The sequence below is a fragment of the Sceloporus undulatus genome, chromosome 1 (genome assembly GCF_019175285.1).
Source record: "Sceloporus undulatus isolate JIND9_A2432 ecotype Alabama chromosome 1, SceUnd_v1.1, whole genome shotgun sequence".
Classification (NCBI taxonomy): Eukaryota; Metazoa; Chordata; class Lepidosauria; order Squamata; family Phrynosomatidae; genus Sceloporus; species Sceloporus undulatus.
This window is the reverse complement of record NC_056522.1, coordinates 313,863,529-313,882,197: the sequence shown is the minus strand read 5'-3', so window position 1 is coordinate 313,882,197 and position 18,669 is coordinate 313,863,529. Positions and strand designations below refer to the sequence as shown.

Sequence of the window (18,669 nt, the reverse complement as noted above, 5' to 3'; positions counted from 1 at the left end):
CCTTTTCATACTATGCCATAACTCTGTGATTCCACTTTAATAGCAATGGTTCCATTCTATGGAATACTTGGATTGCTGGTTTCATGAGGTATTTAGCATTCTCAGATGGAAAGCTTTTAGTGCCTCACCAGATTACCAATCCCAGCATTCCATAAAATACAGCCATGGAAGTTGAAATGGAAGTAGTATAATTATTGCGTAAAGTGGCCTTTGTGACTCTAAAACCACTCCCCTTCTCATGACTGCTTTTTAAAATCTCTTTACCTATAATTTTGAAACCTTGATCAGATATTTTTGTGCCTATTGGCTTCACATTCCACCCCGCACCCTCAGAACATCTGGGCAGCAACTTTTGAGGGTCCCAGGGGCTAGACTAGCCTCCACAACAAGGAGGTCATATACCATCGTCGCCCCAACCCTCTGGAATACGCTGCCCTTAGAGCTCCGCTCAACCACCTCCCTGGCCCAGTTCAGGAGGGAGCTAAAAACCTTCCTGTTCCGGTTGGCGTTCCCTGAATCTAGTTCCAGTTAGTCTCCCCTTACCCTTCGACAGCGATGGCAGCTGGTTGATGGGGTTTTAATGTTGATGCTGGGGTCGTAGTTTTGATTTTAATATTGTTGTTTGATATATGTATCTGTATTTTTATTGTATCGTAGTTTGCTGTTCACCGCCCTGATCATCGGAAGGGCGGTATACAAATAAAAATTTTATTTATTTATTTATTATTGCCAAAATATGGACTTCTTGAATTTGTCTTATGACCAACATAGCTACCCCTACATTTGTTTTTGTGTTTGTTTATACCCCACTTTTTCTCAAAAATTAGGACTCAAAGTGACTCACAATGTAAAAGAACACTGCAATTAAAAACACACAAAAAGAGCATTAAAATAGAATTAAACCATGTGCAGTATTAAAACAATTCACACGTCAGTGAAAGAATAAAATGCAATTAAATAGATAAAAAACCTTCAAGGGATGACAACCCGTGTAGCTGCGTCGGAATATAAACAATTAATACAACAGTTCTATTTCTGCCCAAACAAGCCCTCAAGGAAGCCAAGTGTTTAGTCCCTACTATAAAATATAATTTGCTAGTTGGAGGAGGCTGGGAGTTGTAGTCCAAACCCTGCTCTGCCTCCTAGGACCTCTCCATGCTCTTAAATAATGGGACTCAGGGAGAAGGCATTTTTGGAGGGAGGCACTGGGGAAAGAGAGAAAGGTGCAAGTACTGCAACTCCTATTGACATTGATTCCTCATTGGAATCCCACTCAACTTGCTTGCTAACCCCTAGTCAAAGGCCAGCAGGACGGTGCCATCATTCAGGTCCAACAGTAGCAGTATTGCAAAGTGGCAACCATTGCAGGCAAGACACATGTGGGTTTGTGCCTACATGTGTCTGCTAGCATGTGGGAAACAGGAACTGGATGGCATAATGGCAACAAATTCCATGTATCCATTAGCTGTCATATAAAGAGCAGCAAGGCTGGATTTCTTTTTGATCTTTTTCGTTTTGAGCAGGCCAATGCTTTTCTGTTTTTCTGAAATACCTAACCAATAAGAAGTAAAAGATTGAGATACCTGCTTAGTCCTATGCAAGTCCTTGTACTTTTATAAGCTCTGAGAGGCTGGCTCCTTCATTCCTCTTTGGTTCTGTTGATTGCATAGCAGTTAATGAGACTTTGCTTGTGATGCCTTAGATTCATGTCAATAGGAAAATAGCACCTCCCTGATGGGCTCCAAACCTTTCCAGACTTCACTTGGGAAATAAAGCCCCTTATTCTCAAAGGGAGGTAATTCTGAGGTGGCAGAATATCTCTCTGCATGTTTTTGACAGATGTCTTGAAAATCTGGGATGTCGTCATAACCTGGAACATTTACTTTTATATAACTGCAAGAATCTCAAACAAAATCAAATGTAAACACTGAAGAACCACTCTTGTGGTTACAAAGAAGAAACAACTATTAAAATACATTTCCTTCAAAGAATGAGAGTTTAGGAATCCCAGGATGAACAAGAAATAAATAATTTGGCAATTTTAAAGAAAGGATCAAAGAGATGGCTGCTAATTCAGGGATAGCTGGGAACAATTTGCTGTACAGCACTTTCTCTCAAGAAAATATTTGGCAGGATTTAGCCTGTGGGAATAGACATGGTTGAACTTTACAGCAGAACTACCACAGTATTAAAGGTCATGAGATATGACATAAATGTTGCTCCACTGGTAGGATGGCACTCACACTTACTCTAGTTTGGGTTCCAGCCTGCATTTAGAAGAATGGAAAAACAGCGGAAAGCTTTATATTTAACACATATTTGAATCTAAAAGACTTTCTAAGAAAAATCAAAGTCTGGAAAAAAGTGCAATGTTGGTTTACTATTCCCACAATACCTCTGCGAGTGTGGCCACTGCTCCAAAGCTTTGCTAAAAATTCTATGTATTACATGATATATATTATATACTCTCTATAATATTATTTTTGTGTTGCAGTATTATTTGCCTTCAAGACATTTGCAACTTATGACAACCCTAAGGGTTTTTCACAGGGTTTTCTTGGCATGTTTCTTCAGAGAGGGTTTGCCATTCCCATCCTCTGAGGCTGAGAGAGTGTGACTTGCTGAGTGGGTTTCCATGGCTGAGCAGGGATTTGAATCCTGGTTTCTCCTAGTCCAACACTCAAACCACTAAACCACACATTATGCTCTAGATATTATCATGTAATAATATAACATATAATGTTATATAATAATATAATAATTACCTATGCTATGAAAATATTTTGTATCATATTCTATACTACAGCCTATATACTCTGTATATTATATTATATATTCAGTATTTCAGAGTTAGACATTAAAAGCAAGAACAACCAGAGCTTAAATCCAGGTAATTTTGCAGAGGGTTTTTTAAAAATGCAATTGAACACTCCTACCACACTTTGTTGCAAATGGGACTGTCATGGCAATCCTACACACTTATCTGGGAGTAACAACATGAAGTCAGTAGGTTTTACTTTGGGTAAATATGCATCTGATTATGTGTTGGCTTTGCTGGCTTTGTCTATTAATGTGACATCAGATACAACCTTTCTACTTAACTCATAAACAGTTTCACTGAAGTTGTAATCAATGCAATGGCTTTTGCATGTCCCTGGCTCACTGCCCAAGTGAAATTTATATTGTGAACAAAGTGACCATTCTGCTCTTTGAAACGAAACCTCTCCTCTGTAGTTATTTCATGTATCCTAGCAATGTCTGCACTTTTCCATATCATGTTCAAGACCTTTTCAAAAAGTAATTTGTACTTTCGACACTAATGTTACACATTATAATCTTGTACAAATATTCTTGTTTCTCATTGCTTTTTCTTTTCATTACCTTTTTATGTAAAACTTTTTTGGAGTGCTAAGCAAATGTTGTAATGCATGTAAAGATTCTGCTCAAAATGAGTCAGGGATTGATGGCTTCCATTTCAGTGGGGCAATGAATCTGCTTTGAAGTTTAGCATGAAATATAAAGGAGCTGTCCAAGGTGCTGAGCCTATTTTGGGGTCAAAAGTCAAAGCAACGCCCAGGGTGAGTTTACTAGTCCATTGACTTGGAAGCTGCTGTATCCTAGATATACTTCAAAATGATCTGTAAAGATAATTTTAAAAAAATAACTGAGAAAAGTTGCTTGATAAATCATCACAGTAAGTTCATTACCACACATTATGTTACCTTTGAAGGATAATTTTGCCATACCCTTGTTACAAACAGAGGGGCATGTTATAAGTAACTATGGCCAGAAATCACTTAGGGACACATAACTCACACTACACTGATGGAGCTGAAATATCAGTTATGCAATGAACATATTCTGCTGACAGCAGCAGAAATGGAGTTGAGCAGACATCCTGTTCATCTGTGCCTTGTCTTGGCAAGTTATGTGGTTGTGCATCCTACAGTTTCTGTTATGGTTGTGTATTATGCACCATGTACTGGCATCAATCATGTGTTGCACAATGTTGCTATTCTACATGGAAGTTGTGTAGTGCTGTGGAACACTGTATGTCTGCATGTGGGTAATTAAGCTACACTAGGAGGGTGTAGGATGGAGGCCTAAACTACCTGTATAAAAAGAGGAAAGAAAAAGCAGTTGTGATACCTTTAGGATTCACCAACTGATGTTGGCATGAGCTTTCATGGGCTTATGGGAGTCTTTCATGGGATACTGGAGATTAGTGCTACTTCTTTAGAAGCATGGTGTCCAGTCTCATTAGACAAATTTTCCATGTTTTTCCACAAAAAATGTATGTGAACACACATCAAGCCTTGAAAAGGCCATGGAACTACTTTTTCATTTCTTATTTGTTAATCAGGCCAACACTGCTATGTCTTTGAAAATAAACACTTGTGACTTCTAAACTCCATGACTCTTTCACAGTACACATAATAGTGCTATGATTCCATCTTAGGGCCCATACAGACAAGCCAAAATAAAACTGCTTCAGGTCACTTTGGAGGTATGCTGTTTAAATGACACACGCATCTTAAAAGGCCAGAAGCTGTGCTTCAGTCCTTTGGACTGGAATGGGGCTTTGGCGTGGCTTCCAGCCTCTTAGGATGTGTGCATCATTTAAGTAGCATACCTCCAAAGTGACCTGAAGCAGCTTTATTTTGGCCTGTCTGTACAGGCCTTTAGATACCATGATTGCATTCTTTGCATTTGCAGTTAAAGGATATGTAGAATTCTCAGCCAGAGATCTCTTGTGTCTGTTCAAACTACAGATCCAAGACTTCTATAGGATGCAGCCATGACAGTTAAAGTAGAATCATAGTGCTATCTGTGTTGTATGAAAGGGCCCCCAGATCCCGATACTGAAGTCTACTCCTACATCTTGTAGTGGTAATCTGCTTTCGCAGTGAGCTATTTCTGTGGAAGTATGAATTCATAGATGTTGAGGTATGTCCACTGGTGACTAAAGTCCCAGAAATAGTCCAGGTCTGTTGTATTAGTGAAAAAGGAGGCCACCATGGAACCCAATTAAAATGATGAAGCATGTTTTGCAGAAGTGGAGTTTATTCCAGTATCTTAACAGACAGACTGTGGGACATGCTTTGGTAAAGAAAAGGTGGTGATGATGGGGAACTTGTGTTCACATAAATTATTTCTGACAAAGTGGATTTTATAATGAAAGAAGAATGGTGAGGGATGACAAATCCATTCAAAGAGATTTCCAGAAAACATTTTGGTTCATCTTAAATAAATCCTAATAAATTACCAGTGTGTGCATTCAAGTATAATGGACACTATTTATTCATTTTTTTAAAAAAAAATCCCCTATCCCACCTTTTTGTTGTACTCAAATTATTTGTTATTATTCTCTAACCACTTAAAGAGTTGCAGTTTTATTACAGCATGAGCTGTCATGGCTTATAGCCCACCATTTGTCCATAAAAGGTCATGCTATAACAAAGGAGTCAATCTTTTAAAATGTCACCAGGCCACTTGTTGTGTCTGCTGCAATGGGAATAACGTGGTCACCTCCCTCTCATAAATGTCCTTGTTTGTTCCAACTGCTTTTATGAGCAAACGGCTACATTCAGCCTCATTACTTCAAGAATTGTAAGGTTTACTTGAGAGAATATCTTGTCTGTTGTGGTGTTGTTGTGTAGTGGTTGAAGTGATGGCAATTCTGCACACAAATTCTCCAGCTGAACAGAAGGTTCAAAATAGAATGCCAGTTCCTTCCTTGTGCCCAGCACTCCAGGTTTAATCAAGGCTTTAAAGGAACTGTCCAAGTTCCTGAAGCCAATCTCAAAATAGGTTCAGAACCTTGGACTGTTCCTTTAAAGCTGCCCCAAACCCTCAGCAGCTTCACCTTTCCAGGGCCATGGTGGCCTCTAGCTGCCATTGCCCAGAAGCTGTGACTATCATTTGTGGTCCCCAATGCATGGAGTACAGGGCTAGGGAACCAGTGGCACTACAGAAATTGCTGGATGCTAAATCAGCTGCAGCCAATAATAAAGCTTCCTCCTTTTTTTGATGTACAAAAATCACATTGAAAGAAAGAAGAGATTTTTTTTTTAAAACCAAACTAATAGACAATAAACTGGAAATATACAAGTAAGGTACCATTTACATATTTGTGTGTATGTGTTATCAAGTTGCCTTTACTTATGACATAGGATCTTCTTAGGCAAGAAATACTCAGAGGAGGTTTGTCAGTTCCTTCATCTGAAATATAGCCTCAGTATTCATCTGCTGACTATGATGACCTCATGAATACCATAGGGTTTTCTTAGGCAAGGAATACTCAGTTGTGTTTTTGCCAGTTCGTTCATCCAAGATCAGACAAGATCTGGTGCTTTTAGGGTATTTAGGTTTCATATATATGTATTTAGATATTTACATATAAACATATAAACTGAGCTTAAATATATGTATATATTTAAATATATCTACATATAAACTTATGGAAAGATGACCAAATGTGTTAATGATGAATTGAACTCTACATGTCACATGTTCAGAGTTTATGTGGTCCTAAGTCTATTTGAATCCTGGAGGCTGGGCAATGATGATGAGGGTTTTTGGAAGTTGCCATTCAACAAAAACATCTGGAGGACAACTAGTTCCTCATACTTTCTGAACTGGCTGAAGATACATAGAACAGATGGCTGAAGATGCAAGTCTGTAGTGCTGCCATCATTATCTAGCCAAGCCTTTCTCGACTTTTTACATGTCAAGGCAAGTTAGATTTCAGGCCTTCAGACAGAGGAGATTTGAGCAGCATGGTCTTGCCTGGCAGTTCTTGGCTAAAGACATACAAATACATTTGCATCTCTTGGTCAAGGTCTTTAAGAATACCCCTGTCTGAGGAACTGTAAGAAATTATTTCCAGGAGAGAAGCCAAGTTAGTCTATTGCAGCTAAAACAACAGAAAGCTTTGTGGTACCTTCAAGACTAATTGGTTTTAGGCCTCAAATGCTTATAATACAATTTGTTAGCCTTTAAGATGCCACTAGACTCTTTATTTGAAAAATATTAATAATGCAATGGTGGAGGGAAACTATTTTGAAAATAACTTTGGCCTATTCAAATTTAAACTGTGACTACGCTGGCTGCAGATTTCGAGGAAATGTACTCCAACAAATTAACTTTTCCAAGCATGGTCTTAAATATTATTTCACTTCTGATTTAGGAACTTTGTGTGTTACCCAGTAGTTTGTTTAATTAATTATCCTGCTTAGCAACAGGGATGTTGGATGTAAAAAAAGAATTGCAGTTTATCTTGTTTCTGATGACAAAGGCATTTCGATAGATCAAGACCTCCTGTTAAGATAATGGTCCACTGATATAGATGCTTCACATTTGGGGTGCTTTAATTTTGCTAAAAGGTGCAAACCTCAACATTTTTGCACAGACAATAGCATTTTTCATGCAACCCCATGGTTTTGTTAGTGATAGAGAAGGCTGTTGCCCTTCAACTCCAAGCAGTTTTGGATGAAACAGATTATCTGGATCCATTTCAAACCGGCTTTAGGGCAAGATATGGAGTTGAGACTGCTATGGTCGCCTTAGTGGATGATCTCTGTCTGGGTATAGACAGGGGAAGTGTGACCCTGTTGGTACTCTTGGACCTTTCAGTGGCCTTCGATACCATCGACCATGGTATCCTTCTGGAAAGCTTGGGAGAGTTGGGAGTCGGGAGCACTGCATTGCATTGCAGGCAGATTCCAGATGGTGATGCTTGGGGACAGCTGCTCCTCTAAGAGAGAACTTAAATTTGGCGTCCCTCAGGGTGCCATTCTGTCCCCAATGCTATTTAATATATACATGAAGCCGCTGGGGGAGATCATCCAGAGACATGGGACAGGTATTATCAGTACACTGATGAAATCCAGATATATTTCTCCATGCCTCGGACTGCAGCAGTGACTAAGGATGGCATCTTTCCTCTGAATGAATGTCTTAAAGCAGTAATGGACTGGATGAGGAAAAACAGACTAAAACTGAATCCAGATAAAATGGAGGCACTTGTTATAGGGCCCTAATCTGGGTATGGAAATATGTCAACCAGTCCTGGATGAGGTCACACTTCCCCTAAAGGATGTTCACAGCTTGGGAGTGCTCCTGGATTCGTCCTTTCAGATGTCAACCCAGATAGATGCAATGGCCAGGAGTGCTTGTTATCAGTTCATCTGATATGCCAGCTGCGACCCTTCCTGGAGCCAGGGGACCTGGAAACGGTGGTACATGCATTGGTAACCTGACGACTTGACTTCTGTAATGCTCTCTACATGGGACTATCCTTGTGCCTAGTTCAGAAACGTCAACTAGTCCAAAATATGGCAGCCAGATTAGTCACTGGAAAATCTAGAGGTAACTATATAAAATCTCTTCACGGGCTGCCTATTAGTTTCCAGGCACAGTACAAGGTGTTGGTAATGACCTTTAAAGCCCTTCATGGTTTGGGTCCAGCTTATTTGCGGGAACGCCTTCTTCAATATAATCCATATAATCCAACCCGCACACTTAGGTCCTCTGAGAAAAACCTATTACAGCCAACAAAGACCAGGCTGGCTACAGTTACCCAGATGACCTTTTCATTTGCTGCTCCTAAATTCCAATCTTGATGGCTTTAAAAAGGCCGTCAAGATGGATCTCTTCTGAAAGGCCTTCCCTGATTGATCGACCCAGCTCCACTGATATGGACTGTCCCAAAAACTGCCCCAAGATGTTTTGCTTCAATGATTAATTAAAATGATTTTAATTACATGTTATAATGTTTGTTGTATTATAATTAGACAGATTAAAGGATGGAGGATAATGGGATTTATTTTATTGTGTTGTATGTTTCGTTGTTGTAAGATGCCTCAGTCTTATTGAAGAGGCAGGATAGAAATAAATTTTATTATATTATTATTATTAGTTTTTGTTTTTTGCAGTAATCATCACATTTGGGATTTGTTTGAATTTGTTTTGCAAAGACTCTCAAAGTTGGTGCTTGTGAAAATGATTTTTTTTTTACAAAAAGGTCCAAGGTTCAAAATAAAATAAACAACACCCCCCATTCTCTCTCTCTCTCACACACACACACACACACAAAGACCACTTGCAATTTCACCCGATGGAGATACATTTTTTGAAAGGATTCATGTTTGTATGCAAAAATTGCCCCCAGATACAGCTGTTTTGCATTCTTGCAAGTCAATGAAGATTTACATTCTTACTGTGCTTGCTTCCCTTTGCTTAATGGTCCAGCCCCGTTCACTGAATTTCATGAGGGCAGGGGAGGTCCAGACGGTGTTATCTTCCAGACTCAGTCACACTGCCTCATTAATGAATGTTTATCCAGATGATGACACCCCCCCCCCTTGCTTCTCCATCTTTTCCCCTAATAGGAAAAATGTATTAAGGAGAAAAAAGTAAACACTGAGGCCACAATTCTGTATCAGGAGACATAGCTATGAAATACATGTTCTCCTGTCCAAACCCCTCCAAAACCTCATTTTTTCTCAGTTACAACCCCCAAACCTGTCCATTTCTATATTGTTGGCGAGTGAGAAGAAATAGCAAACAAGGATCCAGCTATTTTCTTATAGCTGCACAACAGACACCTGCTGAAATCTCCAGGGTGCTCTGCAAGTCACTGCAGGTGATGTCGTTGCTCTGCGTCCAGCTATAGAAAAAGCTGTTTCCTTGTGCTCATCAATGTCTCGGAAATGGCTGGGGTTAGGTGGCGGGGGCTGTAAAAAAGAGATTTTGTCATCATGTATTAGTGAGAATCCAGATCTCCAGAACAACCAGAAAAGTAAATGGCAATGGCAGAAGTCCAGCCTTCGACACTATAGTTCACCAACATGCTGCCACTCGAAATAGCTGCATAGTATTTTTTAACTGTGAACAGTAAGAACCCTCTCCTTGGAGCACCTACCTTTTGCTTTCATTTCTAACCTCCTGTGATTTCCCACTGCTTCTTGCATCTTTCTTCTGAATATGAAAAATGTTTTGAGAGGTCAAGATGGAACAACTCAGTGTACTTTGACTGCACTAGCAGCATACCTTTTTAAAGTATTCATGATCTTTACTTAGGCTACAGTTCTATGGTCCTTTACTTGAAAATCTCATTGAGCCCTATGGAATTTACTTCTGAATAGACATCAATATTTTTTTAATGGAGAGGGATTGTACTTGCTTTTTTTTCTAGCAGACACATGGAGGTTAACATGGAGCATGCTACACGAACCTAACACCTTTTATGGTGTAAAAATATGCCGAAAATGAACTATTAAACTGGCTGAATTTATTTCTATTTCTCACATTAGCAGCTTTGCAAGGTTTAGTTTTGATTTCCCTGCATAGTATGCCTTGTTTCTTGAACATCTTCAACTTTAAAATCTGTCTCTAATCTTCTTGAAAGGTTCCCTGAGATCTTTCCTGAAGTTGCCTGTTTAATGGCTGCTACAGACCATCATTGACATTCATTTACAATGTAGTGAATGGTTCCCTCCTTGACTCTAACCCAACAGAGAAAAAGTTCTATCAGATATGGATAATAAAAGAGAAGTGTTGCCAGATACTCTCTTCTTTGCAACGCAACCAGAATGGTTCTCAGTAGTTTTCTCACTCCTAAAATACAAGGATTCACACCTTACCACACTAAACCTTTATAATATTTGGTTCAAATGTGTAAAAACTCATATGAGTCTGTCCTCTGATATAATTGCACCAGTTCATGGACCATTCAAATGTATGGTTTATCCTGGTCAGGCAGAGCATGTATAATCTAAAACATGATGGTTCTGATAGCCAGTTATAGCATGTGAATTAAGTGTTGTGAAGTGGCATTGCCCTCCAAACCTGGAGACAATCAAACAATACTGAGCAGAAGCAGTCAAAAGAAAAACCAAATAGGAAACAGTGCTAGAAACCACACAGCTGCAATGTATATCAATAAGGAAGGAGTACATTATGATATAAAACGCTTCACTGTGTATGGATTAAAACAAAAGTGACAAAACTGGATACAAACAGAATTACAAAACATGAGAATTACAAAAACCCAATGCAACAGCGCATGAACATGGAATGAGCAACCATTATAGTGTTCTGCCAGCTTCTTGTTCATGTTTTGCAATTACTGTCTGCTTGCTGCCAACTTGGTATTTAATTTTTGGTTCTTTCTATTATTGCTAATTTTATGTTATTGTCTTCATTCTCAGTCTAGGTTATGGTTTAACAGTGCCCATTCATTCTCTGTTCATGTATTTGTTGCATGTTTTTTTTGTAATGCTTAGTCTTCATAATTTTCAGTTCCAGTTTGTGTCACGTTTGTTCAAACCACACATAACGGAGCTATTTACATTACTATGTCATTTAAATCTCAGTTGGAGATTAACTTGTCATAAGTGGTGTTTGTCTGAACGCATCCTCGTGTGAAAATAACCCTCATGTCAGCATAGAATTATTATTTTGTGTTAGCTACTGGTAGTGACTTCAACTTACAAACTTCTTGTGCAAAACGACTCTCTTCCCATGCTTTCCTGGACTCTCAGAAAAGTCTTGCAAGTGTGTGTGTGTGTCAGGGCAAGGTGGGGGGATGCCCATTGTGTAACGAAGCCGAACACATACACCTCCCTTCTTCACTGCAGCCCAAGGACCAGTGTACATATTTAATTTTAAAAACATTTAAATAAATTAGGACAATCCTGTGACCATTGGTTCCCATTTCCAGAATCCAATCCACAGTAAAACAGTGGCAATTTCAGGTAATTGGTGATCTCTTCGGGAAACTACCCACCTTTCTTTGTCAGAATGTATGATCCCATGAGTGGAAAGACTGGGATATTGGTGTCCAGTACTGGGGCACTCTGTAAATTTGTGATTAAATTCATTTTGAAATTAATGTGAATATCAACTCATATTAGTTTCAATATTAGTGGGATATTAAAACATGTTTGATATGATCATAATTTTGGTCTACATAAAACAGGACAACTATCCATATTCCTGTGTGTATGTGCCTTCAGCTCATCTGTCGACTAGGATGACCCCATAAATTTCACAGGGTTTTCTCAGGGAAGGAATACTCAGTGGTGTTTTGCCAGTTCCTTCCTCTGAAATTTAGCCTGCAACACCTTGTATTTATTGGCGGTTTCCCATCCAAGAACTAACCAGGAGTAACCCCGATTACCTTCCAAGTTCAGACAGAATCTGGTGCCTTTAGGGTATTTAGGCCCATTATCCATATCTGACTATCCTTGAATTACCATCCTTGAAATTTGGCCTATCTTCAGTCCTGAGAAAAAGAAAGCATCTGACATGAACCCCTTAGATATATTGAGGTACAAAGGAAAGGATTTTCTGGCTGAGTTTTAAGGGCTATAAAGATTGGTTGCCAGCCAGTCTTTTCTTTGCACTGATTGGACGGTTACTAAAAGACTGAAGATATCATGCCACTATTTAATGGTATAATAATTCTAATGTTGTGGAATAAAATATTGTGGATCTCCCTCTGCAACAGTCCAAGGGTACATTTTTGGATTAGATCTGGCTTTGGGCCCCCTCCCTGTGGTTGCTGCCTTTGCAGAAACATTACTGCCCCTCACTTCTTTGAAACATAACTCCAATGTCACAGAAAATGAAAATGAGATTTCTTGGGGGAGGTCCAGGATCTAAAAGATCCACAGCTCTGCTGGCTCCCAGATGTGCTCTCAGACCAGATCTTAGATCTATATTAGAACTGTAGGTTGACTGAACTGGCAGAGATGAAATGTAGGCTGATGGTGGAGCTTAATGCCACTCCAGTGACCAACTGAAAGAGAGGAAGCCCCATTGCAAAAGAGGGAGGGGGGTTAAAATACTACTTTCCTTATTTCTGCCTTTGTGGCATGATCCTTGCAGGGCTATGGCTATTTTGGTGGCCCTGATGTCAGAGTTCTCTAAGATAAAGGTTACTATTGCTCAAAGGGCTAATGAATAAAACTAAATCTACACTAGATCCAAATTAACACTTTTTATTTTTATAGGGAGGCTATACAAGTTTGAGTAGGGGATCAGCAACTGAATGTGGCTTTGCGCAGTCCTCTCTTGCAGACAAATTTGAATGTCATTGATGTCTCTTTTGCTTTTGACTTTATTAGTAGAGAAGACATTTGGTATAAGATGTGTCCTCAAAGGACTGGTCAGACTGGTCCTGAAAACTGTCAGGGCAATACTTTGCAGTGTCAGACATTCTACATAAGGATTAACTACATATGTAAATATAAGAATGTGCTAGTCCCATCCATCTTGCTTACACTGCAATGAGCCTGGAGAGCCTTCTGAGTGCATGCAATCTTGTTTTTCTAAGGTTCTGGGTGATGTGGAAGACCTCCAGACAAATAAGAGGCTCCTTACTTCCACCTCACTCCTCTACATGGAAGCAGAGACATGGAAGGAGTAAAGCCAGCACATTCTCCTATTTCTATATTTTGTAAACCCATACAGTACTTAGAAGGCCTAAATAAGGCTCTAGTGATGGCACACAGACAGCACTTATTCCCCCCACTCCACCTGACAGACAACCAGTGTTATTGCTATGCAGCAATTCACAAATATGAGATTCAAAAGTAATTTAGCCCTCAAGACTGTGTCTCTCACTGCTTCCATTCAGATGCAATTCAAACCATGAGAGACAGAACCATGTAATTTTGCAGAGGCTTATTATGGATGCTCCTTTGTAACTGCGCCTGAATGCATGCTCACCTGCCCTCAGGGCTCTCCAGTTAGGATGCATGTCAACATTTAGCCATGCACATTTATGCAGAAGTAAATTCCACTAGGTTCAGTAGTGCTTATTCCCAAGTGTCTTTACAAGTACAGTCTCCAGTGGGTGCAAGGTAATAACAGCTTTTCTTCCAGCTGCACAGGACCAAAGTGCCCTCAATAACTTTGCACTTTGCCTTCTGGAACATGCATAAGGATCATGAACTAGTCAGCAAATGGTTTCTGAGTTCGTGCTATGCACTGAAAGGAGAAAACACACACACTGGTAACCTTACCTCAGGCATGGATTGAAAAGAAGCTTTCAAGAAGAGGAATGTTTCCCTGGAGTGGAGAGTAATTCCTTTTATCTTGAGAAATAAATTGCATTCCGATTGATTCATTAACATGGGTTGAGCAGAGACACACCAGCTGACCTTTTCAGTATCAGGACTTATGTTTAAAAGTGCACATATATGTATATGGGGGACTGACTTCTTTACTGGAATAAATTCAAATACAGAAGGAAGTGATACCTGTTCTCTCCAGGCTCCTCCATGTCCCTTTGCTTAGTTCAGATAGCACCAACACTTTTAACACTGGCTGTCAGTACAATGTCACAGAATGCCTTCCGGGAGAGGACTTAATGGATGGGTCCTCACATCCATGCTGCATCACATTTGTCAGTCTCAAGAGTGACCTCCAATAACCTATCTGCTAGAGCTTAGCTAAATTGTCTGAACTTTGTTTTTTGAAATGAGAGAAATGCAGGGGGAAAAAGAATCAAGATGCACACATAGTACACAACAAGAAACACTTTTTTTGTAGAAAAAACAAAAGGGGACCTTTTGTTCATGTAATTTCAAATAATGTTTGCACTTCAAGACTCAAGCTCTAGAAAAAAACCCCATCAAATTATTTACCCTCAAAGGGCTGGCTTTTAACTTTCTCACTGCTATACCACAAACTTGTTTTAACCAGGGAAACACAAAGATCCATACCTCTGCAAGGAATTATATGAACATACTCCAAAGATGAAACAAACTTAGAAATAAAAGTAGATAAACAAAGGCCCTAGGCCCTAAGCCCTTCATTTCCCTGCCAATGATGCATTTCCCAGTAACGTAGCCATGACTAGTTTTGCCTGTTTTCCCATATAGCATTTTGTACAGCACACATGCAAAATGAGAGATGATGTCATGTCTCAAAGCCAACGAAGTCACGCAAATCCACCAGGAGTTCATATTAAAGCCAATTGCCACAACTCCATGAGACCAGACACCAATTGCAACACAGACACCAATTGCAACAACTCCATGAAACCAGAGACCACAAATTTCTCTGGAGAAAGAAATGGAAGGGAAGAGCTGTCATTCAGTCTTAGTCACACTTAAGTCTTAGCTACTGGGAAGTACCTTTTCCCAACCTTGAGCTGCTACTGAGTGTCCTATAGTGTTATTCACAGTGGGGAAGCAGGGATTACAGATGGGCCAGTTCCAGGGATGTTTCCATATACCTTGGGGTGCTTCATTAATGAATTCAAGAACACTGACATTTCAACTGAAATGGTTAATGGCTGAGGATCACAATAAAAACACTTAAGGTTTAAACTCCATTCCCCACCCTAACCCCTTCCATTCCCAGAGTCTCATGCAAAAGCACTGGAGAAGTTGACGGGCAACCATCATGTGGCTTGGAGCAGCTCCCACTGTTGTCCTGGTATATCTGACTGGCAGATGTTGGTCACTAGTCTGCTGGACTGGCTTTCTAAGCATAGGCCACTGACAAAGTGCTGGATGAAGCTGCCTTTCATCTTCCATTTCTGAAAATGGGAGAAGGGAAAGGGAAGAGGGAGAGAACAGAAAAAACATTAAGATATGAAAACTTGTCCTCTTCTTTGCTCAGTTCTTTGCTGTTTGTTTTTGAAGTACAATGTAAAACTATAGACTGAAATAATGTGAAACACTCAAAAAGAAGACAGAGATGATGACAGACAGACAGACAGACAGACATTCCCTAGGGTTTCACCATCTTATATCCTAGTATAGCCAGAAAATAAAAACACGACGACTGATCCACCTACAAAGATCTTTGTGAGATGTTTCACTGACAGAAGGCTCTGAGATTTCACAGCATCCCTAACCATAGCCATTCTGAGTCAGTCTAATCAGCAGATCTTGGAAAAGTTCACGTTTTGGACTTGCCACTAGAAATTCTGAGAAATTATATTTCAAAAAAGTAACTTTGCCAAAGAGCTGCTTGAAAGGTGGAATGGGGAAACAGATGGCATTGAGATAAGTGAAATTGTGGTTTGGGGTAGAGTGGGAATCAAACTAGTCTTTGAACCACTCATACGGAGCTGCATCTTCTTCCTGGTAGATTCTCTCATGCATAATTTCCATGTTGTGACTTGGAGTTGCATCTTACACCGTGCTTCACTACCAATCTAAGCACTTCATCAATTATGAAAGCCATAACTCATAGATTTGCCCCTTAGAATTGATACACTGTGACCCATCTCTTTCTCAATCACCATTCACACTTTTGAAGGGAAAGGTACCTACTTACTCACATGAGCATTTCACAACTGAGATAGTGTGCCTCCATTCTGTGCTTAGATATCTCATCTCATAGTAAGATGTAGTCTGCAGCCAGTATGAGTATCAATTATCCTTGATACAACAGCCAAACAGTAAGATGTAAGGTGCATACAAATTCAGTCAAGTTTCTTACAAGTACAGTCATACACAAATAATTTATGTGACTGAGATAATTTTTCTTCTTTCTATTCCCACCAGCTGTGGTTTAGCTCACCTGCAGATGTTTCCCTATACTATTTGCTTTGTAAGCAGCATTTTAAGTTGCTTCCCTGCTTGTAAAATACAGTGGTACAAATCATTCAAGGGCTGCTGGATGGAGGGTGAGATGGACGTCCTGCAAAACAGCAGGAGATGGGCTCAGATCAGGCTTTTTTTGTGTGTGTGTGTGTGGCCTTAGGGGTCAACAATTTTGGCCTCCAAATATCACTAAGTGGATGTAGGACTATTTGCTCCAAGTTTTTGGCCCTCAGGACCATTTCAGACCCTGAAGATGCATTTTTGTAAAACTGAAAGGGATCAGGATTTAACTTTCTGTCACTTAAAAGGCCTCCCCTGGACCTAAAATAGGTTGTGCATGTGTTTGTATGTGCCTTCAGGTTGCCTGTCAGTTTATGGCGAACCCATTAATTCCTTAGTATTTTCTTAGGCAAGGAATGCTGGGGTGGTGCTAGATGGTACTGGGGTGCATTTGGGTGAAATTTCTTTTCTTTCTGTGTGCATGTGAGGAGGAGTGCAGGCCTCCAAAGTCTCTAGGTATGGTTAAATGATGCCCTTGCCGCCCCCCGCCCCCACAGTTGCTCACTCCTCCTTTATGGATTCATGAATGTCCTTCAATTTTGTAATTCATTGTTTTGCTTTTTGTTTAAAATAGGATCTAATTTCATGTGAAACAAGGCTATGAAATTGTGTGTGTGTGGCTTCCAGCTAACTTCCCCTTCCTTCCTTAGCCCACATTTCTCCTGGTGTAAGACCCAATGCTGGTAGCTCTGTAACCCAAAAGAGCTGTGTTGTGAACTACTGTTGTTGAACTGGAAATCAGCTAGTATGGCATAAGGAAATGCTAAATAAACACCAGCAACAATATAGAACTGTGAGCTCCCTCATGCCAGTTCTGTGGTATGTTTAGCAATTTAATTGGGAATGCTCACTGGCCAAATGGTCTGAGCCCTCCCAACTGCTAGGCTTCCCTCCTTTCCTTCTTCAGCGAGGCAGATGGTCTTTTTATGACAGGGAACTAATGGCCTCAGCAGCCTGAAAGCCTGGACATATTAAACTGATATTTGTCTCATCTGCTTGTTTCATGAGGGTAAAAAGGGATGGGTTGCCAGGCTGGCACTGATGGGACTGTCTGTCTTTTGTAGACATGGCACATGCAGCTGGGGAATTTGATAGTTTTGTCTTCCTTCCTCCTTTTAAATTAATGTTAGAACACGGTATGCATTTATAAGTGAGTAACTCTTCCCAGGATGACATACTAAACAGTTTGAGACAGCCAAAACATATGCTATAGATTGTAGGGCAACCAGTAAACCTCCAGATGTTAAAATCTATAAACATGCAATGTCAGGGCTTCATTAGTAATTATCATTTTCATAGAAGTATCACCTAGCTGCACTTAATTTCCCTTTATAAGATGTTCTGCCCTGATGTGATTATGTGGGTTTAAGAGCATATTTCCCCTTGCCAAAGGCTTTGAAAAGTTCCTTTTTTTAGTGTACAATTCCCAGAATCCCCCAGGAGATATGCTTGCTTTAATCCAAAGATAACTTTTTACAGCTGTGTTCCTGAGACATTATGGCTGAGATCCTACATCAAGATTGCCTGGTATAAATCTCCACATGGGGAGTTACATGTTGATTGTGCTACACAAGCCTTGTGTCGTGTTGAATGACAACTGTGCAATCAAATACACCACTGAATGCTGCCACCAGTTTCAGCTGGGGCAGAAAGATGCACATGAGCGGATCAAGTGCTTCCCTATGCACAAAGGCACTCCATGCACAACTCTGCTTCCATGACCTTGAATTAAATACAGATATATGAATTAAATACAATAATGTTCAACTGCTTCCTCGGGGTAAATTACACATGTGTAAGACACCAACAGCATTTTGGCCTTGGAACACAGTTAGCCATGGCATCCTGAACACTGACATGTTATCAGATGCCATGTTAACCATCTTTCAGTTCTGCTGGTGAACTAAATCTCTCTTCTAAAAATAACTGCCCAGTTAGCTAGGGTGTATAAGGGGATGATGGAAGATCATCAGCATGAGTGATCAAATTAAAGCTCCACTCAAAGTTCAGGGGAATGTCTATGTAGTCTATGCTCTGT

General features: G+C 40.0%; 1 protein-coding gene across 1 annotated transcript in view; it reads right to left on the bottom strand.

Moving 5' to 3' along the window:
- Positions 1-12,134: 12,134 nt before the first annotated feature.
- Positions 12,135-18,669, bottom strand: part of GALNT16 (polypeptide N-acetylgalactosaminyltransferase 16) — a 223,994-nt gene continuing 217,459 nt past the window's right edge. The window contains exon 15 of the mRNA XM_042446688.1: positions 12,135-15,556. Within this exon, the coding sequence (XP_042302622.1) occupies positions 15,419-15,556 (138 nt within the window). The 3' untranslated portion in view covers positions 12,135-15,418. The remainder of the gene's footprint in view (positions 15,557-18,669) is intronic.